This window comes from Dipodomys spectabilis, unplaced genomic scaffold (assembly GCF_019054845.1).
Source record: "Dipodomys spectabilis isolate Male_0828 unplaced genomic scaffold, ASM1905484v1 ptg000071l, whole genome shotgun sequence".
NCBI classification, from domain to species: Eukaryota; Metazoa; Chordata; class Mammalia; order Rodentia; family Heteromyidae; genus Dipodomys; species Dipodomys spectabilis.
In genome coordinates, this window is record NW_024870748.1 from 7261894 (window position 1) to 7281479 (window position 19586).

Below are 19586 nucleotides of genomic sequence, written 5' to 3' on the forward strand. Positions count from 1 at the left end.
AGTTAAGCTTGAGTCCAGATGGACCCAATGTGAATCCTAGCACTGCCACCCAGGCAAGTCACCTAATTGCCTCACTTTCCTCATCTACCAATTATGCAAGACTGTGAGGAAACTAAACTAACTAGTATTTATAACATGTCTTAAAAGAAGTACCATGTTGTTGGTCAAATTTATAGGCCTGAGGGCATCCGTATGAGGTTGCAGATGCCAGCACTAGGGAAGCAAAGGCAGGAGGAGAATCTTGAGTTGGAGTCTATCCTGAGCTACATAGTGAGACTGTCTCATAGAATACACACCAAAAATCTGGAGTTATTACAAAAAGAATTCAGCACATTTTCAGGGGACTGTGACAGAGTACATACTGTACTAGGGAGTAAAGATAAGGATAGGTAAGTATTTTAGGGCCAGATTTGAACTGGCAAAAGTATTTGGTCCTAATCTTTGTGGTTGATGAAGTTACTGTTTTTTCTTTCTTTCTTAATGTGTTGGGGGTTGAGAATGCACTTACAAAGGCATGTTTTGCGAAGTTTAGCCCTGGAAAACAGTATTTACTCAGTGAAAATTACTCAGGGTTCCCTTGGCCATTCAGCAGAACAGGTCAGTGTTCTGAAGTGCAGGTGATAGTTTACTTAGGTCTATTTCAGAGTAAATATATTGAAAACATCAATTCCAGAATAAAGTAAGAAATATATATTTAGCATTTTAAGGCCATTATAGAGATTGCTATTTATTGATATTTCTAAAACATCAACAAGAGAGGCTGAGGTAGGATGAAAATTGAAACCAGCAGTTTGGAGCCACCCAAACAACATAGTGAGACTGTAACAACAATAGTACCAAATAGTAAAATAGTAAAAACGAATAATAAACATGTATAGATTAAATAAAACGTTGATCATATCTGTTGATAAAAGGCCTCAGAATACTGAAAATCATGACAATCAGGTTCTTATGAAACATACATATATGTATATATTCAAAGTAATTTAACAACACTCAAGATGTTATAAAGCACATTTAATTTTTGAGAATAGTTACAATTTTCTTTAATTAAATATATATGTAAGTCAGGCACTGGTGGCTGATGCCTGTAATCCTAGCTACTCAGGAGGCTGAACTCTGAATATTGTGGTTTGAAGCCAGCCCAGGCAGGAAAGTCTGTGAGACTTTTATCTCCAATAACCTCTTTAGAAAATGCTGGAAGTGGTGCTGTGGCTAACGTGGTAGAGTGTTAGCCTTGAACACAAACAGGCTCAGAGACAGCACCCAGGTCCTGAGTGCAAGCCCCAGTTCAAGACTGGCAAAACAAAAAAAAACTATATATAATATACATTCCTTTTTTGTTTATTTATTTTTTGTCGGTTGTGGGCCTAAACTCTGGGCCTGGGCACTGTCCCTCAGCTCTTCAGCTCAAGGCTAGCCCTTTACCACTTGACCACAGTGCCACTTCTGGCTTTTTCTGCTTATGTGGTGCTGAGGAATAGAACCCAGGGCCTCATGCATGCATGCAAGGCAAGCACTCTACTGAGCTACCTTCCCCGCCCTTTTCTCTCTCTCTCTCTCTCTCTCTTTCTTCTTTCTTTCTTTCTTTAGTTCTGCCTTTCTTTTTTGTGCCAGTCCTGGGCTTGAACTCAGGACATGGGTGCAAGTCCCTGAGCTTTTGTGCTCAAGGCTAGCACTTGAGCCATAACTGCACTTCTGGCTTTTTGGTGGCTAATTGGAGATGAGCATCTTATGATCTTTCTTGTCCAGTCTGGCTTTGGACTGTGATCATTAGATCTCAGCCTCCTGAGTAGCTAGAGTTATAGGCGTGAGCCACCAATGCCCAGTGATATATACACATTTCTAGAAATCAAAATTCCTACCATTCAAAGATAAACTCAATGACAACTTTTCTCTTTTTCTAGAAGCATACATCTAAATAATGATATGGGGATATAATCCTTTTATATCAGGAAGTTAGCATTAATTTTAGCTGTGTATTGGCCAAACCTCTTTCCAATATATGTACAGGATGTACCCAATTAATAGTTACCTGCACTCTTAAAAAAATCTATTATGTAAGTAAAGATCATCCAGGGGTGCTAGCTCCTCATACGGAGAAGTATGAATCAGCAAACTATTACCTAGACATTAGGCCATTGAAAAACCAAAATGCTTTTTATGAGAATAGGTATTCATAATGTTGAATTTGGGTTAGCCAAATAAGTAAATTCTTCTATGGATGGTTTTAATGTTAATAGTTTATTCAGGAGGTTAACCAGTAGGTGCCCCATAATCTCTAAATATATCTACTGATGCAGAATGAAACTTAACTAGAAGGCACATTTTGACTAACTTTAACTTTGCTGAATAGTCACATTCAATTTGCTTATAGATATATCACTGATGCACTAAATAGTTTTTTTGTTTTAGGGGGAACGGATTCATTCACACTGTCTGTTCTTGTAGCGTAAGGTCACATACAAGTTGGCAGGTCATGTGCTACTTGAATTCCAGCTTAGCATTGCTAGTGCCTAATATTTTTGGTACTATTGACATATGTCAAAGTTACTTTTGCCTATGAGAATGAAAGGAAAGTCTTAAAAACAAAGATAAAATGGGTGCCCTTTATTATAGTTTCATAAAGTTGATATCAAACAAACTCTGAACCTGGAAATCACTCTGACTAAGATGTGTGGTGGTCTTAAGCTGCCCCCTAATAATGTAAGAAAATTGTGTTCATTTATTGTCATCCAAGCATAATTTAGGCATCTGGCAAATTAGACCCAACCACTTTCTTGTACATTCATTTGCTGGGGGGATGGGGGGGGGAATGAAGGCTCCTAGGGATTCCCAACTCTGCTTGAAATTCTGCCATTTTGGAGGGGCTGTTATAAAATGAAGAGCTCAAAATGCATGGTACCATGGGATTTATGCCATGTCCTAAGGTTCCTTTCTACGGCCTGTAATTTTTGGTTCCAGAAACAAAGTCTGCTTTTGCTGGAGCAGCCAGCACTGGCTTACCCCCTTCTCCTGTCCTGGATATGGCCCGCTCCCGGGAAAGGTCTTCCCCATTGGCTAGCTAAACACAACCGACTGCGGCAGCCAATGGGAGCTGCTCTCTTGAACATTCAGAGGATGGGTGCTCGTGGTGTGATGAGGGGAGGTTGGCGCCTGGTACGCACCGCCCCCCACCCCTACATCTGGCACGTCTTTTGACAGAAGCAGCGACACCCTTTACAAACGCATACCCGCACCCCCATCTCCCTTCTCCCAGCTGCACAGGGTCCTCCACAACCTACTGCCTGTCTTGGCAGCGCCCTGCCGGGTTCCTTTAGCCCCACTGTGCACCTGCTTCCTCAATAAGAGAAAAACATCCTTTTATCCCAAGGCTTAGAGGAAGACAAGGGACCCCGGAGACATGGCACAGTTGCCTGCCACTCCCAATGTGCAAAAAAGTATCTCCGACTCCCCACCCCACCCCCCACTGAGTTGTGAGTCGAGTTGCACGGGGGCTTAAATGCTCCAGCTTTTTCTTAGGGAGAAGCTCTCTTTGTCCTCCCCAGCTGTGCACCCTACACACTGACCCTATGCAATAAGAGCATGTGGAATGGCAAGCCTGAAATCTATAGTATATGTGAGGGTATGGAGAAAGGAAGTCTTTCCTCCTGATGGTTTATGCCACCCCTCCCTTCCTTTTCCTCCTTCGGTCTCCCTTCAATGTGTCCCTGGGGTCCAGACAGGGGAGGGTCTAAGCAAAGGCGAGCGCAGGATCACAAGCCTGAGCGTCCCAACCGAGAGCACTTGCATAGACAGGAAGAGAAGGCTAGCGGCTTGTCCACTCATCACCTCTCCTTTCCCTGGCTTTTGTGTCAGTGCTTAGGAGCTGCAAAGAGGGTGATCTGGAGAAGGGGGGCGGCTGGTTGGGGTGAGAGGCACCCTCTTCATGCGCGCGCGCACACGCGTTGCTGGCGCACGCACATACGGGCGGACACACACTCAGACACGCGCGCACACACACGCACAAAGCTCGCTCATCTCGAGCGTACTAACGTGGCCGCTTTCTTTGTGTGGAGCCCTCGAGGGGGGTTGGGGCCCCAGTCTGGTCCCGGGGAGATGGCGCAGCCTATCCTGGACCATGGGAGCCTGCAGCCCGCCTCAGCTGCAAGCCTGGCATCCCTGGAGCTCGACTCATCGCTGGACCAGTACGTGCAGATTCGCATCTTCAAAATCATCGTGATTGGAGATTCCAACGTGGGCAAGACCTGCCTGACCTTCCGCTTCTGCGGGGGAACCTTCCCTGACAAGACTGAAGCCACCATCGGTGTAGACTTCAGGGAGAAGACAGTGGAAATCGAGGGCGAGAAGATCAAGGTGATCCAGCCGGTCAGGTCCGGGAAGGGAGGGACCTGGGAGGGGGCTTCTCCTGAAGCATAGCTCTAGCGGTTAAAAATGTCCTGCTCTGGCTGTGTTACAGTTTGCCAAACCCCCAAACCCTCAGCTTCTCCTTATCTCCTTTTGCTTCTTTCAGTAGCTGCATCCCCACCTCCCCCAATTTTTCTAGGCAAGCGGGAGTGCTTGCATTCTTATCCCTGCTTGACAGCTTCTGGGAGGAAAGAGGGAAAAAAAAAGAAAGCATGTTTGAGCTCATTCTTGACCCTGAGCTAGAGCAGCGGCGCCTGTGGGCAGAGACAGGCATGGTCCTGGTCTATGGGATGAATCCTAAAACACTTTACATATCTTTTAACCTCTCAACTGCTAGCAGACTGGACAAAACAAACAAACAAAACACCCACATCAGCTGAGCCTTGTGGCAGTAGAGGAATAGGACAGAATAGAAATCAGTCCAGAATGAAAGCTGTTATATTTCAAATTCCAGTTTACAAGTAATATTTAAGGCTGGGTTGGGACAGGGGTGGAGTGGACTGGTTATGGCACAAAGCCACCAGTCTTAAAGACTGAGACAGTCATGCACTGGCCCTGTATAATAGACAAAACTTATTCCTTGGGAAGAGCCTCTTTCAGATGGTATCTTCTTTCCTTGTCTGGAGAAACCTAATGAATGAATTGGCCATTATTCATTCTGCTGGCATTGTCTTCAGAAGGCCTTTTGTAAAAATGTAAAGCAACTTCTCTAAGAGCTATGGGAAGTGCCTTGCCTGTCCCTAACCAAAAAATATAGTTTATCAAATAAACTAAGTAAAATATTTTTGTAAGATTATTTGGGCTTGCCTTTATTAGAAAATCAGTAGGGCAGAAATATGTCAAAATACAGGGGATAGCTTGAGGGAGAACATGGCAAAGCAGCTGCATGTCATAAGAGGCAAGGAGGGGCATGGTGATGGGGAGAGAAGGTCTTAAAAAGGCACTGGGGGTACTAACCAACTCCTCTACACAAACACTTGGCCATTTCTTGAGTCTATGATTGGACCCCAGGGAAGGGTCCAAGGTGAAGACAAACCTCTTACTTGTCAAACAGCCAAAGTGACCACAGGCCTCTCTTTTGAATGAAGTACAGAGAAAGATTGAGCAACTGGGAGGCTGGTGAAGATAACTCCAAATTATGCCAGGTTCCTTGATTATGAAAATGAATGCATTTTAAAATGGCTTCAGAAACTAAGCCAAGGCTCTAGCTGTCAGGGAGATAATCAGCTAAGTACTGATAGAGGAGAGCCTTGTGGGGAGAGGACTAGAACATTCTTTTGAACTTGTGATCTTTTTCCCCCTCACATATTGGAAAGGAAATTGCTACATACCCTTTTAAAGTCAAAGAAGGGATCCATCCCTTGTCCTTTCCAAGTATTCTCATGTTGATGTTTGCACAGTTAAGGACTTCTAGTGCGTTTATGTGCTTTAATGTAAGGCTATTAGATTCTGGAATGTTTTAAACATGACTTTTTAATCCAAGTTACAAGTATATTTACAGATGCTCTGAAACCCTCAAAAACCTTAAAGCTTAACACTATCATTTGTTTAAAATCAAGCATGAAACTGAGCCAAAGAGTTCCTGAGACTTAGAAGGGGGGAAATAATTCCATCTGAAATTAGGTTAAGGGAAACAGGAAGTATTTGAGAGCCTAGAGAAGAAAAGAAAAGGAGGGAAGAAGGGAGAGGGAAGGAAGAAGCTGCAATGTGAGGAATGGGGGATGAGGAGTGGACCTGAGTCATCCCTCCAATGACCATTCTTTCCATTCTACCACCCCTGTATTTATCGAAACTAGGTTTCATAGTCTTTGCCAAGGATTCCAGACTCTTTCCCAGAGGGCAGGGCCTGTGACAATGTGACTCACTAGAAACAGAGCTCAGCACAATACCACGTGCAAATAAGTCCTTCATAGGGATTTTTCAGGGAAGATGATATATTCAAGAGGACAAAGCCTTGTGACACTGCTGAAGGAGGAGCTCTCTGAGGGCAAATTCTGCAGGAGCTCAGGATGGCGTGTAGGAGTAGGGAGATGGTGACCCTTGCCTCTGGTAAAGCTACTGAAATATCAAGGCCAGATCTGGCAAATGAGCGAGCAGCATGTCAGTGGGAAGATGGCAGCGATCAGAGACTTTGCCAATGCTTTGACTACTCTGGAGTTTCTCAAGGAACAAGTGCCAAAACAAGACTAGGAAGTGACTGCCAAAGGGCAGACTACCTCTGGACAAGAGGGAAATGTTCAGTGTGACATGCCAAGGTAGTGTTGGATTATAAAATAGCAGGCCTGGTAGGATAGGGGGGAGAGAGGCCTTAGCCAGATTAGGGTGTGCCCTCTCCCAGCCTGCCTCACTGTGTTCTAGGGGAGCATGTATGACAGAAAACCCCTGCTGGGGGATGACTGAATTGCCATAGTTGGAGCTACACTCTTAATTATCAGGCTGCCCCTAAGGGACTATAGCTCCATTTGGCCTCTCCACTCACTCTGTCTCTTACCCTCATCCCATCACATTTATAACACTGTGTTTTCTGGTTAACAGGAACTCAAGAAAAGCCTCCAATGTATGGGAAATAGTGTCTTCTATTTATTGGATAAACACAGACCCCAGGCTAGGCACTGCACAGGCATTGTCTCATTTTATGATCAACCCTATGAATTAGGATTATTTTTCTCATCCTCATTTTACAGATAAGGGCACTGAGGCTGAGAAAGGAAATAGTATATCCAAGGGCACATGGATCTATTGACTCTTGAGCCTAAGCATGTCACCTGCCTTCCTTGTGACAGAGCCAAGATTTCAACTCAGATTCAGAGCCATGCTCTGCTGCACTCACTCTACGGGGCAATGTCCAGCCACCTCAAATAGGAGAAGGGGGATGCTGGAAGCCAGCTTTTCTTTCTTCTAAGTCAGGCACCTAGGAGGGTTAACGATGTCTCCTTCAGGGATGAAGGCTTAGCTCAGAGAAAAGAGTATATGGTTAGTATGCATGAGGCACTGGGTTCTAACCCTAAAAACACAGACAAATAAATAAGGGGAAACATGTCCATTTTTGTCATACCCAGGACACTGAACTGAGGACCTGGGTTTTACTTTTGGCCCTTGCGATGTCTCACTGTGTGCATGAAAATCCAAGAATGGAGATAGAAGATACCTTAGAGATTCTCTAATATAAAGCCTTCATTTTACATATAGGAAATTGGGGGTCAATGAGGGCAAGTAACTTTCCCCAAGATCGCATAGAACTAGGCCTCCTAATTCCCTTTTGGCTACTTTTCTCCATGTATTTTGATGCCAGGCTTAGAAGAGCACATAAATCTCCACTAGTCAATTTGACTAGCTGGGTTACTTGTGACAGAGACATCATATGGGAAAGCTGACAGTTCTTCCTGATCAACCTAGTAAAGGCGGAGGGATCTCTCAACACTGAAAGGAAGGGCAGAAGCCAGGCAGAGTGGTGTACACCTGTAATCCCACTTACATGGGAGGGATAGGTAAAAGGATTTCTATAGAAGACTGGCTTGTATGGAAGTATGAGACTGTATCCAAAAAGAAGTGAAAGCAAAATAGGCTGAGAAGGTAGAGCATCTTCTCACTAAGCATAAAGCCCTGAGTTTGAACTCTACTACCACTGGGGGAAAAAGGTGAAGCTTTCCTTAATAATAATAATATGTCTGTCATCTTCACTTTTAGCTCATCATATTGAGTCTGTCTCAGTCCCAAAGCATTGGCAAACAATGAATGGGAGGGAGTAGCAGAAACAGTGAATGGACTTAGGTAGTAGAGGAAGGCTCAGATGTTCTTAGTAAATTCTCATGGAAGTGGTCCTTCTGCCTAGTTTAGTTTTTCCTACAGGCTAAACACTCCCTCTGCCCCAAGCCCTTGGGACCAGGTAAACTGCAGGTCAGTTATGGCTGTGGGCAGGTACAGCCCATAACTGTAGATTGCTGCTCACTGGGGAAAACAACTTCCTGTGTCACATTACTGAGTGGATGAAGGTTGAGCTCAGTGTTCTTTAGATGCAGCCTGCAGTCAGAATGACATCATGTCTTCCTTGGGGCTTCTAAGCTTCCATCCTCTTCCAGTCAGTTTGATGGTTAATTATCTAGCAATGTGTGTTTCTGTCTCCCTTTCTGCCTCTCTTTCTGTACATGAATTTTATTTTCTCTGTTCTCCTTTGCCATTTTCTTTTTTTGGGGGGGAGGTCCGGTTGTGGGGCCTGAACTCTGGGCTGGGGCGCTGTCCCTCAGCTCTTCAGCTCAAGGCTAGCTCTCTACCACTTGGGCCACAGCGCCACTTCCAGCTTTTTTCTTTTTGCTTATGTGGTGCTGAGGAATCAAACCCAGGGCCTCAGGCATGCAAGGCAAGCGCTCTCCCACTGAGCCACCTTCCTAGCCCCTCCTTTGCCATTTTCTAACAGGGCTCTCTCTCTCTGTATCTCTCTCTCTCTCTGTCTCTCTCTGTCTCTGTCTCTGTGTGTATGTGTGTGTGACACGCAGATGGGATAGTACAGCTAGTTGAAGTAAGATTTCTCTTAAACTTTTCCCATCATCCACTAGAGTGTCCTCCAAAGATTTCTGATGCCTTTGCCTCCTCCCCACTTTTGTTTTTGCACTTTTGCCCTACCCTATCAGCCTGCAACAAAAGGTCATTCATACCTCATGGATAGAAAGATGCCAGACATGCCGGGCGCTGGTGGCTCACGCCTGTAATCCTAGCTACTCAGGAGGCTGAGATCTGAGGATCGCGGTTCAAAGCCAGCCCTGGCAGGAGAGACCATGAGACTCCTATCTCTAATAAACCACCAGAAAACCAGAAGTGGCGCTGTAGCTCAAGTGGTAGAGCGCTTGCCTTGAGCTGAAGAGCTGAGGGACAGCACCCGGGCCCAGAGTTCAAGCCCACAGCCAACAACAAAAAAAAAAAAAAAAAGAAAGATGCCAGACATGTTCCCTAAAGAGAAAAAATACCCATGTCAGCTAGGAGCATGTGCAGGGGCTGGTGGTGGGGTGGGTGCTGCTGAAGCTTGTTCAGCAGGGATGGCTCTTGGAAAGTGGTCTCTTTTTTAAGGCTTTATTTCTGTTCGGTGACTTTCCTGTGATGTATCCCTCAAAACCTTCCTCCCTCCAGCTCCCCATCAGTTTGGGCCCATTGTCATCCACTAATGGCACGTTGGCAGTATTTTTCTCCATCCCCTTCCTCACTGAACTGCCCCTGCCTTATGTCTTTCAGTTTCCAGAAGCTAAGCCTTCTGTGCTTTCTAGGACAAGGAGCTATAGGAGCAGTGGAAGGCTGATGGGCTTTCTGAGACCGTAACAACTGATATTCGCAGAGCACTTTACATTTGGTTAAAGCTCTTATGTTATTTCATTGGGTTATCCTGGCAACCATGGAAATATCAAGTTCCCATTATAGAGATGAGGAAATGGAGGTTAAGTGATCAGGTTAGTCATTCAATCAGCTACTAAGTGGAAGAACTGGAGTCTGCCTTCCTGACACCACCCAGTTCATCCTTTCAGACTCAGTCAATTTGGTGATTTCAGGTGAGGGAGGGAGAGAGGTTTTATACAGTTGGCCATCTGTATTCAATCAAAAGAGGATCAAAATATTCAAAAACAATTGCACATATGCTAATCCTATACAGGTTTTTTTTCTTTCTCACTATTCCCTAAGAAATAGAACTATTTATGTAACATTTATATCATATCAGCTATTATAAGTAATTTAAGAGGGTGCTGGTAGCTCACATCTGAGATCTGAGGACCATGGTTCAAAGTCTGTCTGGGCAGGAAAATCTGAGTCTTTTCTCCAATTAACCAGCAAAAATCTGGAAGTGAAGCTATGACTTACGTGGTAAAGCTCCAGGCTTGAGTGGAAAAAAAGCTAAGGGATAGCATTTTGGCCCCAAGTTCAAGCCCTAGTACCAGCACCAAAAAAACAACCTAGAAATGATTAAAGCATACCAGAGGTATGTGTTCATAAACAATGATACGTGTCATACTGTATCATATAGGTACTTGAGCTTCCGTGCTTTAGTTGTCTGAAAGGCTTCAGGAGCCAATCATTAATGGATACTGAGGGACCACTGTGTTAGGCAAGGTTAGTCATGCACTTCCAAGGAATGCTATGCTCACGGCATTCCTCCAAGAGATGCTGTTCTTATCTGTATTTTCCAGATCAGGACACTGAGATAAAGTACCTTGCATAAAGACACCTAAGTAGCACATGATTTGGGAGATGTTTTGCATCCCAGTTGGTTTGACTCTACTGCACCCCACTGATCCTCAGAGGGAAATGAGGATATGGGTATATGTGAAGGGTTCAAAGGCAGTTGTCAGTCCTGTCCGGTTGGGACAGGGAGGAATAGGTGAGAGGAAGCACATGCTTTCACTGCCTGGCAGAGACCATGGGCTTTGAGGATATTGAGAACAGGAGCACTGAACACAAATGGAAAAATGGCATCTCATGTACCCAGTGAGCCTGATTGATCTCATTCCTTTTCTGAGAACTTTGAGGCCCCACTACTGATTCTTCTATTTTCTGCTGAGAGCAGCCTGCTTCCAGGCTTAACTCTTACCACATACAGGAAGTACAAAGAGCTAGGATAAGAGAGCAGTGCCTACTGTTGAAATTCTAAGCCTCCAAATAGAAGCTTCAAGGCTCTCTTTATAAATGTTGAAAAAAAAATAAAGGAGGTCTCCAGCAGAGGGACCCTCCTTGCAAGTTCGGCAGGGAGGGAGTGTGATACACAATTAGGAAGCCAAACAGCTAACCTTACTCAGCCTCAAACACCTCACACACTCCCACCCATGTTCCTGCGAGTGGCAGGTATTTTTAGAGTCTTGAGCTCATGGTGTTAAAGCATCTGCCACACGCCTGAGGGCTGAGAGGAATTCAGTCTTACTCAGAGGCAAGAGGCAAGAGTTAAGACTACTGTGGAGTTGGGTGCTGGAAGTGCAGATCAAGAGACAAATGGTCATGTTATTTCTGGACAAGACCTGATTTCTTCCCACTGACTTCCATTCTTCTTCAGGCTGTTCTTTCTCCCTTTTTTCCTGTTCAGAACAGAAGGGTGGAAGGAATGAAAATATTTTATTTCCCTGCTTGCAGAAGCAAGTCCATTTTTTAAGACAAATATAATTTTGGGTGTAACTGAACTCAGATGCTGTCTCTGAAAGGGACTTTTCAGATACCTAATCTGCCAGACTGCTTGCCGTTTTAGTGAATCATGCCAATACTTTTTTTTTCTTTTTCCAGTACCAGGGCCTCATTGCACTTGCCCAGTTTTCCAGTTCTCTACCATTTAAGCTGCTCTTCTAGTCTGGCACTTTGCTAATTCATTGGCTACGAAGTCTCTCAGACTTTTCTGCCTATGCTGGCTTTTAACTGCAACTCTGCTCTCAGTGTCCTGAGTAGCTAGAATTACCAGTGTGAACTACCATGGTCTAGCTAATACTGCTTTTGGTGGTGATAATCATGATAACCATCATGATGATGGTAACAACCTGTTCCTCAATGAGCAAACTGATATAGAAAAAGACTGCTTACAGTTAACACAGAGAAGGGCCGAGAGCACTGATGAAATACATTTTAAGTGAATGACAGAGAGTCAAAGTGCAAAATAGAAATTCCCACAAAAATGGAATTGAAAAGAAGGTAGAGAGGATTTGAGGAAGGTAGATATATGTGCTGAGTTTTCAAGAATGAATGAAAGTCAGGCACTGATGGCTCACACCTATAATCCTAGCTATTCAGAAGGCTGAGATGTGAGGATCAAGTTCAAAACCAGCCAGGGCAGGAAAATCCATGAGACTCTTATCTCGAATTAACCACTAAAAAACCGTAAGTGGCACTGTGGCTCAAAGTAGTAGAGTGCTAGCCTTGAACCAAAGAGCCCAGGGACAGTGCTTGGGCTCTAAGTTTAAGCCCCATGCCCGGCAAAAACAAAACAAAACAACAAGAATAGGTGATATCAAAACAGGGAAAAGAGCTGTTTCAGGGAATGATGAACCAGCAGGACAAAAGGCATGGAGGAGGGAATGAACTAGGTATAGCTGAGTAACTTAATCAGGCTGGGAGAGGTCAAATGATGGCAGACAGAAAAATTTTCCATTTGATGACATGTGCAGTAGAGAGCTACCATAATTTCCTGAGGAACGAGATGATGTGCTGATGTGAGCAGGGATTTTAGGAGGTTAGTCTGACAGAAGAAGGTCTGACTGAGGAACAGGAAAATCCAAGTACAAAAAGAGGTGATCCTGAAAGTCATGCTAGAGGAATGTGGAGGCTATGTCCACAGGGGACAATGAAAGCTGATGTTCAGAATGATGACTCTGGGGCCTTGTAAGGTCCTCAGTCAGCAAAGAGATTCATTTACAGTTACTAGATTATACTCTCTGACTTCTAAATAAAAGTCATAGTTAGAGGCCAATTAGTGGCCATAATCAAATTTTCTTTGATAACTGAGAACTGTGTAGGAACTCAGGACCATCATTGTCAGTATGAATGTTTCTTGGCCCAGACCTTGGATATATAGAGAAAAAATATACAGACCTTGAATATGAATTGATTCCCAGAATATTCACAGGGAGTTTTTTGTCTTTTAAAAATAGTGTTTACAGAATTGTACCACAGGATTCCAATTCAGCATGTCAATTTATGACTATAATGTATTCTGATGAGTGTCACTGCTTTCATTGTTTTACCCCATGTCACTGATACCAACTTTTATCCTTCTGAAGTTGCCCTTTATCCCAAAAGCTGAGGTGCAGGAGAAAAATCCAGTGAGTTAAATTATCTTTCAAATAACTAATCAGTAAACTTAAAGTGAAAGCCAGGCATGGTGGTTTGTGCTTATAATGCCAGAAGTGGGGAGACTGAGACAGGAGGATCGGATAGAGTTCAAGACAAGGCTGGACTATTTATTTTTCTTTTTTCAAAAATATTATTATATTTAATTTTTAATTTTCATTGTTATTACAAAGGTAATATACAGAGGAGTTACAATCTGATAAGTCAGGTACATTTCTTTTTGGACAATGTCACCCCTTTCCTTGCTCTCTACTGTCCCCACCCACAAGTTATATCGTTATAGTGGTTCAAAGCCTGCATAGACAGGAAAGTCTGTGAGACTCTTATCTCCAATTAACCACCAAAAAGCTGGAAGTGGAACTGTGGCTCAAATGGTAGAGCACTAGCCTTGAGCCAAAAGAGTTTAGGACAGCATCCAGGTCCTGAGTTCAAGACTTAGGACTTCAACAAAACAAATAAATAAAAAGTGAAAAATTTCAAGCTAACTATTATTTCCTTTAAAAACAATACAGCTGATATCCTAGTACTTGGGAGACAGAGATTGGGAGGATTGTAGTTTGAGGCCACTAAAGACCCTATCACAACCAACAGCTGGGTCTAGTAGTACTTATCTGTCATCCAAACTACATGGGAGGCAGAGATTGGGAAGATTATGGATCCAGGTCAGCATGAGAAAAAAAAGTTCATGTGACCCCTCTCAACAGAAAAAGACTGGGCATGATGGTATGTGCCAGTCATCTCAGCTACAGCAGGTGGTGTAAACGGGAGAACTGAGGTCTAGGCCCATCCAGGCAAAATGAGGTCTTATCTCTAAAATAACAAGAGCAAAAAGGCCTAGAGATGTGACTCAAGCCTAGCAAGTGTAAACCCTTGAGTTCAAATCCCAGTACTGCCAAAAAATAAAGTCAGGCATGTTGGTACATTGTGTAATCCCAGATACTTGGAAGGCAGAGTTAGGAGGGTCATAGATTTCAGACCTGCCCAAGTAAAGTTAGTAACACCCTATCTCAAAAACAAAAACAAAAGGGTTGGAGGCATGGCTCAAGTGGTAGAGCATTTCATATATCAGGACATAGATTCAATCCCCAGTACTGCAAAAAATTGCAACAAAAATTTAAAAACCACAAAACCAACAATAACAAACATGCTTTGAAGTAGAAAATTGGAAAATGTGAAAGAAAATACCCAAAGATATTTTAGTGCTAGGATTGAGCTCAAGGCTGTATAAAATTTCTCTCCCCCGCTCCTGCTCATAGTTTATAAGTACTTCCCTCACTATTTAGTCTTGGAAAATTTTTTTTTTTTGCCAGTCTTGGAGCTTGAACTCAGGGCCTGGGCACTGTCCTTGAGCCGCTCTGTGCTTAAGGCTAGCACTCTACCACTTGAGTTACAGTGCCACTTCTGGCTTTCTCTGTGTATGTGGTACTGAGGAATCAAACCCAGGGCCTCATGCATACTAGGCAAGCACTCTACCAACTAAACCACCTTCCCAGCCCAAAACATTTTATTTTTTTGTGCTAGTCCTGGGACTTGAACTCAGGGCCTGGGCACTGTCTCTGAGCTTTGGTTCTCAAGGCTAGTGCTCTGCTACTTGAGCCACAGCTCCTTTTATGGCTTTTATGGTAGTTAATTGAGATAAGAGTCTCACAGGGACTTTCCTACCTACGATGGCTTTGAATTTTGATCTTTAGATCTCAGCCTCCTGAGTAGCTAGGATTTCAGGCTTTAGCCACCAACACCCAGCTTGAAGACATTATTTTTAATGTATGCATTATAGCCCATTGTATAGCTTATTCCTTTCTTAGTGAACTGTTAGGTTGTTTCCTGTTTCCTGTTTTTTTAAAGTATGAATAACAGTATGATTAATCTATTTGTATGGAATTTTGAGCACGTCTTTATTATGTCTTTGGAATAGACTTTTAAAAGTGAGACTATAGGTCCTAAGAGCTTGGAATATTTTTTTGTCAGTCTTGGGGCTTGAACTCTGGGCAGCTCAAGGCGAGCACTCTACCACTTGAGCCACAGCACCACTTCCGGTTTTCTGGTGGTTTATTGGAGACAAGAGTTTCACAGCCTTTCCTGTCCTGGCTGGCTTTGAACCTCAATCCTCAGATCTCAGCCTCCTGAGTAGCTAGGATTACAGGTGTGAGCCACCGGCACCCCGTGAACTCTGAATATTTTAAAAGTTCTTGCTTCATACTGCCAAACTGCCATCTAAAGCAGTCGGCTGATTTATGTTCTAGTTCATCAGCTAAAGATTTTCAGATTTTTAACTCAACCCCTTCAAGTAATAATTTCAAGGAAAACGACAAACCATAAAACTTCTCGCAATACTCAGGTAAACCCCATTTTGGTAATCTTCCAAAAACGACTTCCTGTGTCAGGGATTGTAACCTTATTTTATAAATGCTACAGAAACTTGTATTCTCTTGTTTGTGTTTCCTTTTCTGACTCCACATCTGGGTCTTTGTTCCAGGTTCAGGTGTGGGACACAGCAGGCCAAGAACGCTTCCGTAAAAGCATGGTCGAGCATTACTACCGCAATGTACATGCAGTGGTCTTTGTCTATGATGTCACCAAGATGACCTCCTTCACCAATCTAAAAATGTGGATCCAAGAATGCAATGGGCATGCTGTGCCCCCGCTAGTCCCGAAAGTGCTTGTGGGTAACAAGTGTGACTTGCGAGAACAGATCCAGGTACCCTCCAATTTAGCCTTGAAATTTGCTGATGCCCACAACATGCTCTTGTTTGAGACATCAGCCAAGGACCCCAAAGAGAGCCAGAACGTGGAGTCAATTTTCATGTGCCTGGCTTGCCGATTGAAGGCCCAGAAATCCCTGCTATATCGGGATGCTGACAGGCAGCAAGGCAAGGTGCAGAAACTGGAGTTCCCACAGGAAGCTAACAGCAAAGCTTCCTGTCCTTGTTGAAACCAAATGGTGTAAATACAAGAGAATTATCACTGGTGATTTTCTTCCTTTTCCTTTTTCTCTGTGCCTGCATAATGCTGACACCTGCTTGTTTCCATAAAAATTGATATCAAAATAAAATTTGTATAGATTATCACATGGTTTTTTATTTCTTGCTTTTCTGCAAGAAGACCTATTTTTTTCCTCAGTGGGGGGGTGGGGGGAAGGGGAGGATGGAATCCAGGGCCTTGCACATGCTAGGCAAGCTACTCTACCACTAATTCATGTGAAGGCACACTGCCTGCTAGCCTTCTATGCAACCTGAAATTCTCATGATTTGAATCACTTCTTCAGGATTAATTCATTCTCTTGATATCATTCGTGAGCATAAGCACCTAGTGTCTATGATACAGGCATGTTTTTCTAGAGAGACAATGCAGGTGGTGGGATAGAAAAGGCCTAAAAGGTGCTGTGGACTCGGTGTTTCCTAAGTTCCTTAGGTATGTGTCATTGAGGTCAAGATAAGCAGTTCTCTTTCCTAAAGTTTAAAAATAATCAGTAGGCCTAATTACTTTCCCATTTTTCTTTCTTTCTGAATTTTTTTTGTTGGTCATGGGGCTTGAACTCAGGGTCTGGGTGCTGTCTCTAAGCTCTTTTGCTCAAGGCTAGGACTCTACCACTTTGAGCCACAGCTCCACTTCCAGTTTTTTGTTTTTTTTTTAAATTTTATTTTATTTTATTTGAGAACATACTGTACAGAGGGGTTACAATTACATGGGCAGGATAATGCATACATTTCTTACCAAGCATTGCAGCCTCCTCCTTTGTTTACCCTTCACCTCCCTTCCCAGCCTCCCCCCTCCCCCCTACCCTCCACTTCCAGTTTTTGAGTGGTTAATTGGAAATAAGAATCTCATAGGGATTTTTCTGCCTGGGCTAGTTTGAACTATGACCTTCAGATCTGAACCTCCTGAGTAGCTAGGATTACAGGAGTGAGCCACTAGTGCCCCGCTTACTTCCCATTTTTCACAAAGCTAACTTAGACCCCAACAATATTTATTTCACTCTTGCCCTTTCTTGGATGGAGCATGGCTCAAGGTAACTCCTACCTCTTGTGCTCTAAGACCTTTGTTAAAGACTAGGGAGTTAATAAGCAGACACATCCCTTAGGTTCAAAGGCCCTGTTCTCTAGTCACAGAAACAATGAATACACTGGAGCTACTTGAAAACAAGATTTAGACAAAGTGCTGTCTTGGACCATGGGAATTGAGAGCATTATGTACTCAACATCAAAGAGGGTTGGCAGAAATATTTAATTTGATTTACTTTGTATGCTGAATGAACAGTAATATTTGGATTGATAAGGAAGAAGGGAAAAGTAAGGGAGGCAGAAAGCAATCTTGGCAGTTGGATAGCAGAACAACTAGGAATTTGGTCCAAGGGGAGCCAAGCAACTCTAATAGGGAGTTTGGGGAGGCTGTATAGGAGGTAGAACACTTTGTACTTTGCTTTCACATTGTACTTTCCAATGGGAACTTTGGGTGGTTCTCTAGCAGGAGTGTCCAACGGCTACATCCCACACAATTAGCCCTATTGATGTGAAAGGCCCTTGTTGTCAGAGTGAATGCATATCTGTAACAGCTTCTGGTAGATATCTTTTTTGGGGGGAATGGTACTTTAGGATGCTCTGCTATTGGAATCCCACTATGCGAGGCTTCTGGGATGACAATGACCGAACTCTTTTCTCTGCTAGGCATGTGCAGTTGTGCCTTTAGGGAACAAAGGGTAATACACATCCAATGTGAGTACCATCCAAACAAAAAGCCTATCTTCTTCCAGGTTCCATTCCTACAACCCTCTCTCATCCCACGTGGCCTCAGATTCAGCCTAACCCCCAGTCTTGTCCCATCTATGTGGCTTCTGGGTGGAGGCCAATCTTTGAACTTAGTATTCTAGTTAGAATTGGTTTTCTTGTCAGTTGTCTCCACCCAATGTCTTGTCCTTGCATCTCCCTTGAGGGGCTTGGGTAATGTTGTCTGTTGACATGTTGCCTGATGAAACCCTGGTTGCTATGCTTCTCCCAGTAGAATAGTCCATGATTTTGCCTAAGGCTCTATATGCTGACTCTTTACCCAGGACATGACCTACTCTGTCTAGCTCCTGGTCACTTTTTATCAGGGACTCTTTCTGCTGCAACATGACCAAGATGACAATATTTTGAGTCCTTTAACCAGGGTTGCCTCTTCTTGGACCTGGATTGCCTCTGACACCTTTCAGGCATTCAACACACACTTATTGAGCACCTAACATATGCCACTGTTCTTTTTTTCTGTGTGTCAGTTGTGGGGCTTGAACTCTGGGCCTGGGCGCTGTCCCTGCACTCTTCAGCTCAAGGCAAATGCTCTACCGCTTGAGCCACAGTGCTACTTCCGGTTTTCTAGTGGTTTATTGCAGATAAGAGTCTCACGGACTTTCCTGCCCGGGCTGGTTTTGAACCGCGATCCTCAGATCTCAGCCTCCTGAGTAGCTAGGATTACAGGTGTGAGCCACCAGCGCCCGGTTCATATGCCACTGTTCTAAGCCCCAGAGATACATAGGTGAATGAGCAAAATCCTGCTTTCAGAAAGGAGAGATGTGCTAATCAGGAAATGAGAATTATGTGAGATTATTTGCGAGTAAGACCAACAAAGACTCCAACCTTTTGATCCTCTCAAGGCTTTGGCCATTTATCTTTGAATAGTAGACACTCATGGATCTTGTCTGCTTCTATATCCTGTTCTTCAGACACTTGGAGACAGTCAGGAAGTCTTAGGGCTCCCCACTGTGGTTCTAGGAATGAACAGCATTTCCAGGCTCCACCCAGATCTTTCTCTCAGTCCTTTACCAGGCTCCCCAGATCTCTTCCCACAGGGACAGGGACAGATGGCATCCCAAAATGAGGCCAGGGAAATTTTACTGGGACAGTAGTAAAATATTTGGTTGGGAAGAACAGTGCTTGCTGTCAGAAGGTGGCACAATGGCACTCAGATCTCCCTCAGATGGGAAAGGATTTGGAAACAAGCAGAACTCAAACATACCTGATGGAAGGAAAACCAGGAAGCCAGAGCACCATGCTGCTAGGAGGATAGTGAGGGTGGTAAGGAGCCCCGAGGGTCCTTGTTTGACCTCATTGAACCGATTTATGCTGGCCATGATCTCTCCTCCACTATCCACATCTGTTTGCAACTTGGGTATTTACTTGTACTACAGAGCAGGATCTGCAGAAATAACTGCAAACATTTGAATGCTTATTATGTGATCAGCACTGTGCTCAAACATCTGGTATTCATCCAATATCATGTTTAATGTCTCTCTTCAACCCTATGAGGCAAGGCCACTGATTTCCACTTTGTGAACAAGAGTGGAATGTAGACCAGATAACTCCAAGAAGCCCAACTGGCTGGCAGAAGTATCAGCTCAGGGTCAA

The 19586-nt window shown here is 43.8% G+C and overlaps 1 protein-coding gene across 1 annotated transcript; it reads left to right on the forward strand.

Annotated features, from left to right (window-relative positions):
* The first annotated feature begins 3813 nt into the window (after positions 1–3813).
* Positions 3814–16281, forward strand: Rab33a (RAB33A, member RAS oncogene family). The gene is made up of 2 exons (XM_042682445.1): positions 3814–4356; positions 15686–16281. Exons 1-2 carry the CDS (start codon positions 4099–4101, stop codon positions 16139–16141), a joined length of 714 nt encoding a protein of 237 aa, XP_042538379.1. The 5' UTR covers positions 3814–4098; the 3' UTR covers positions 16142–16281.
* The last annotated feature ends 3305 nt before the right edge of the window (positions 16282–19586 follow it).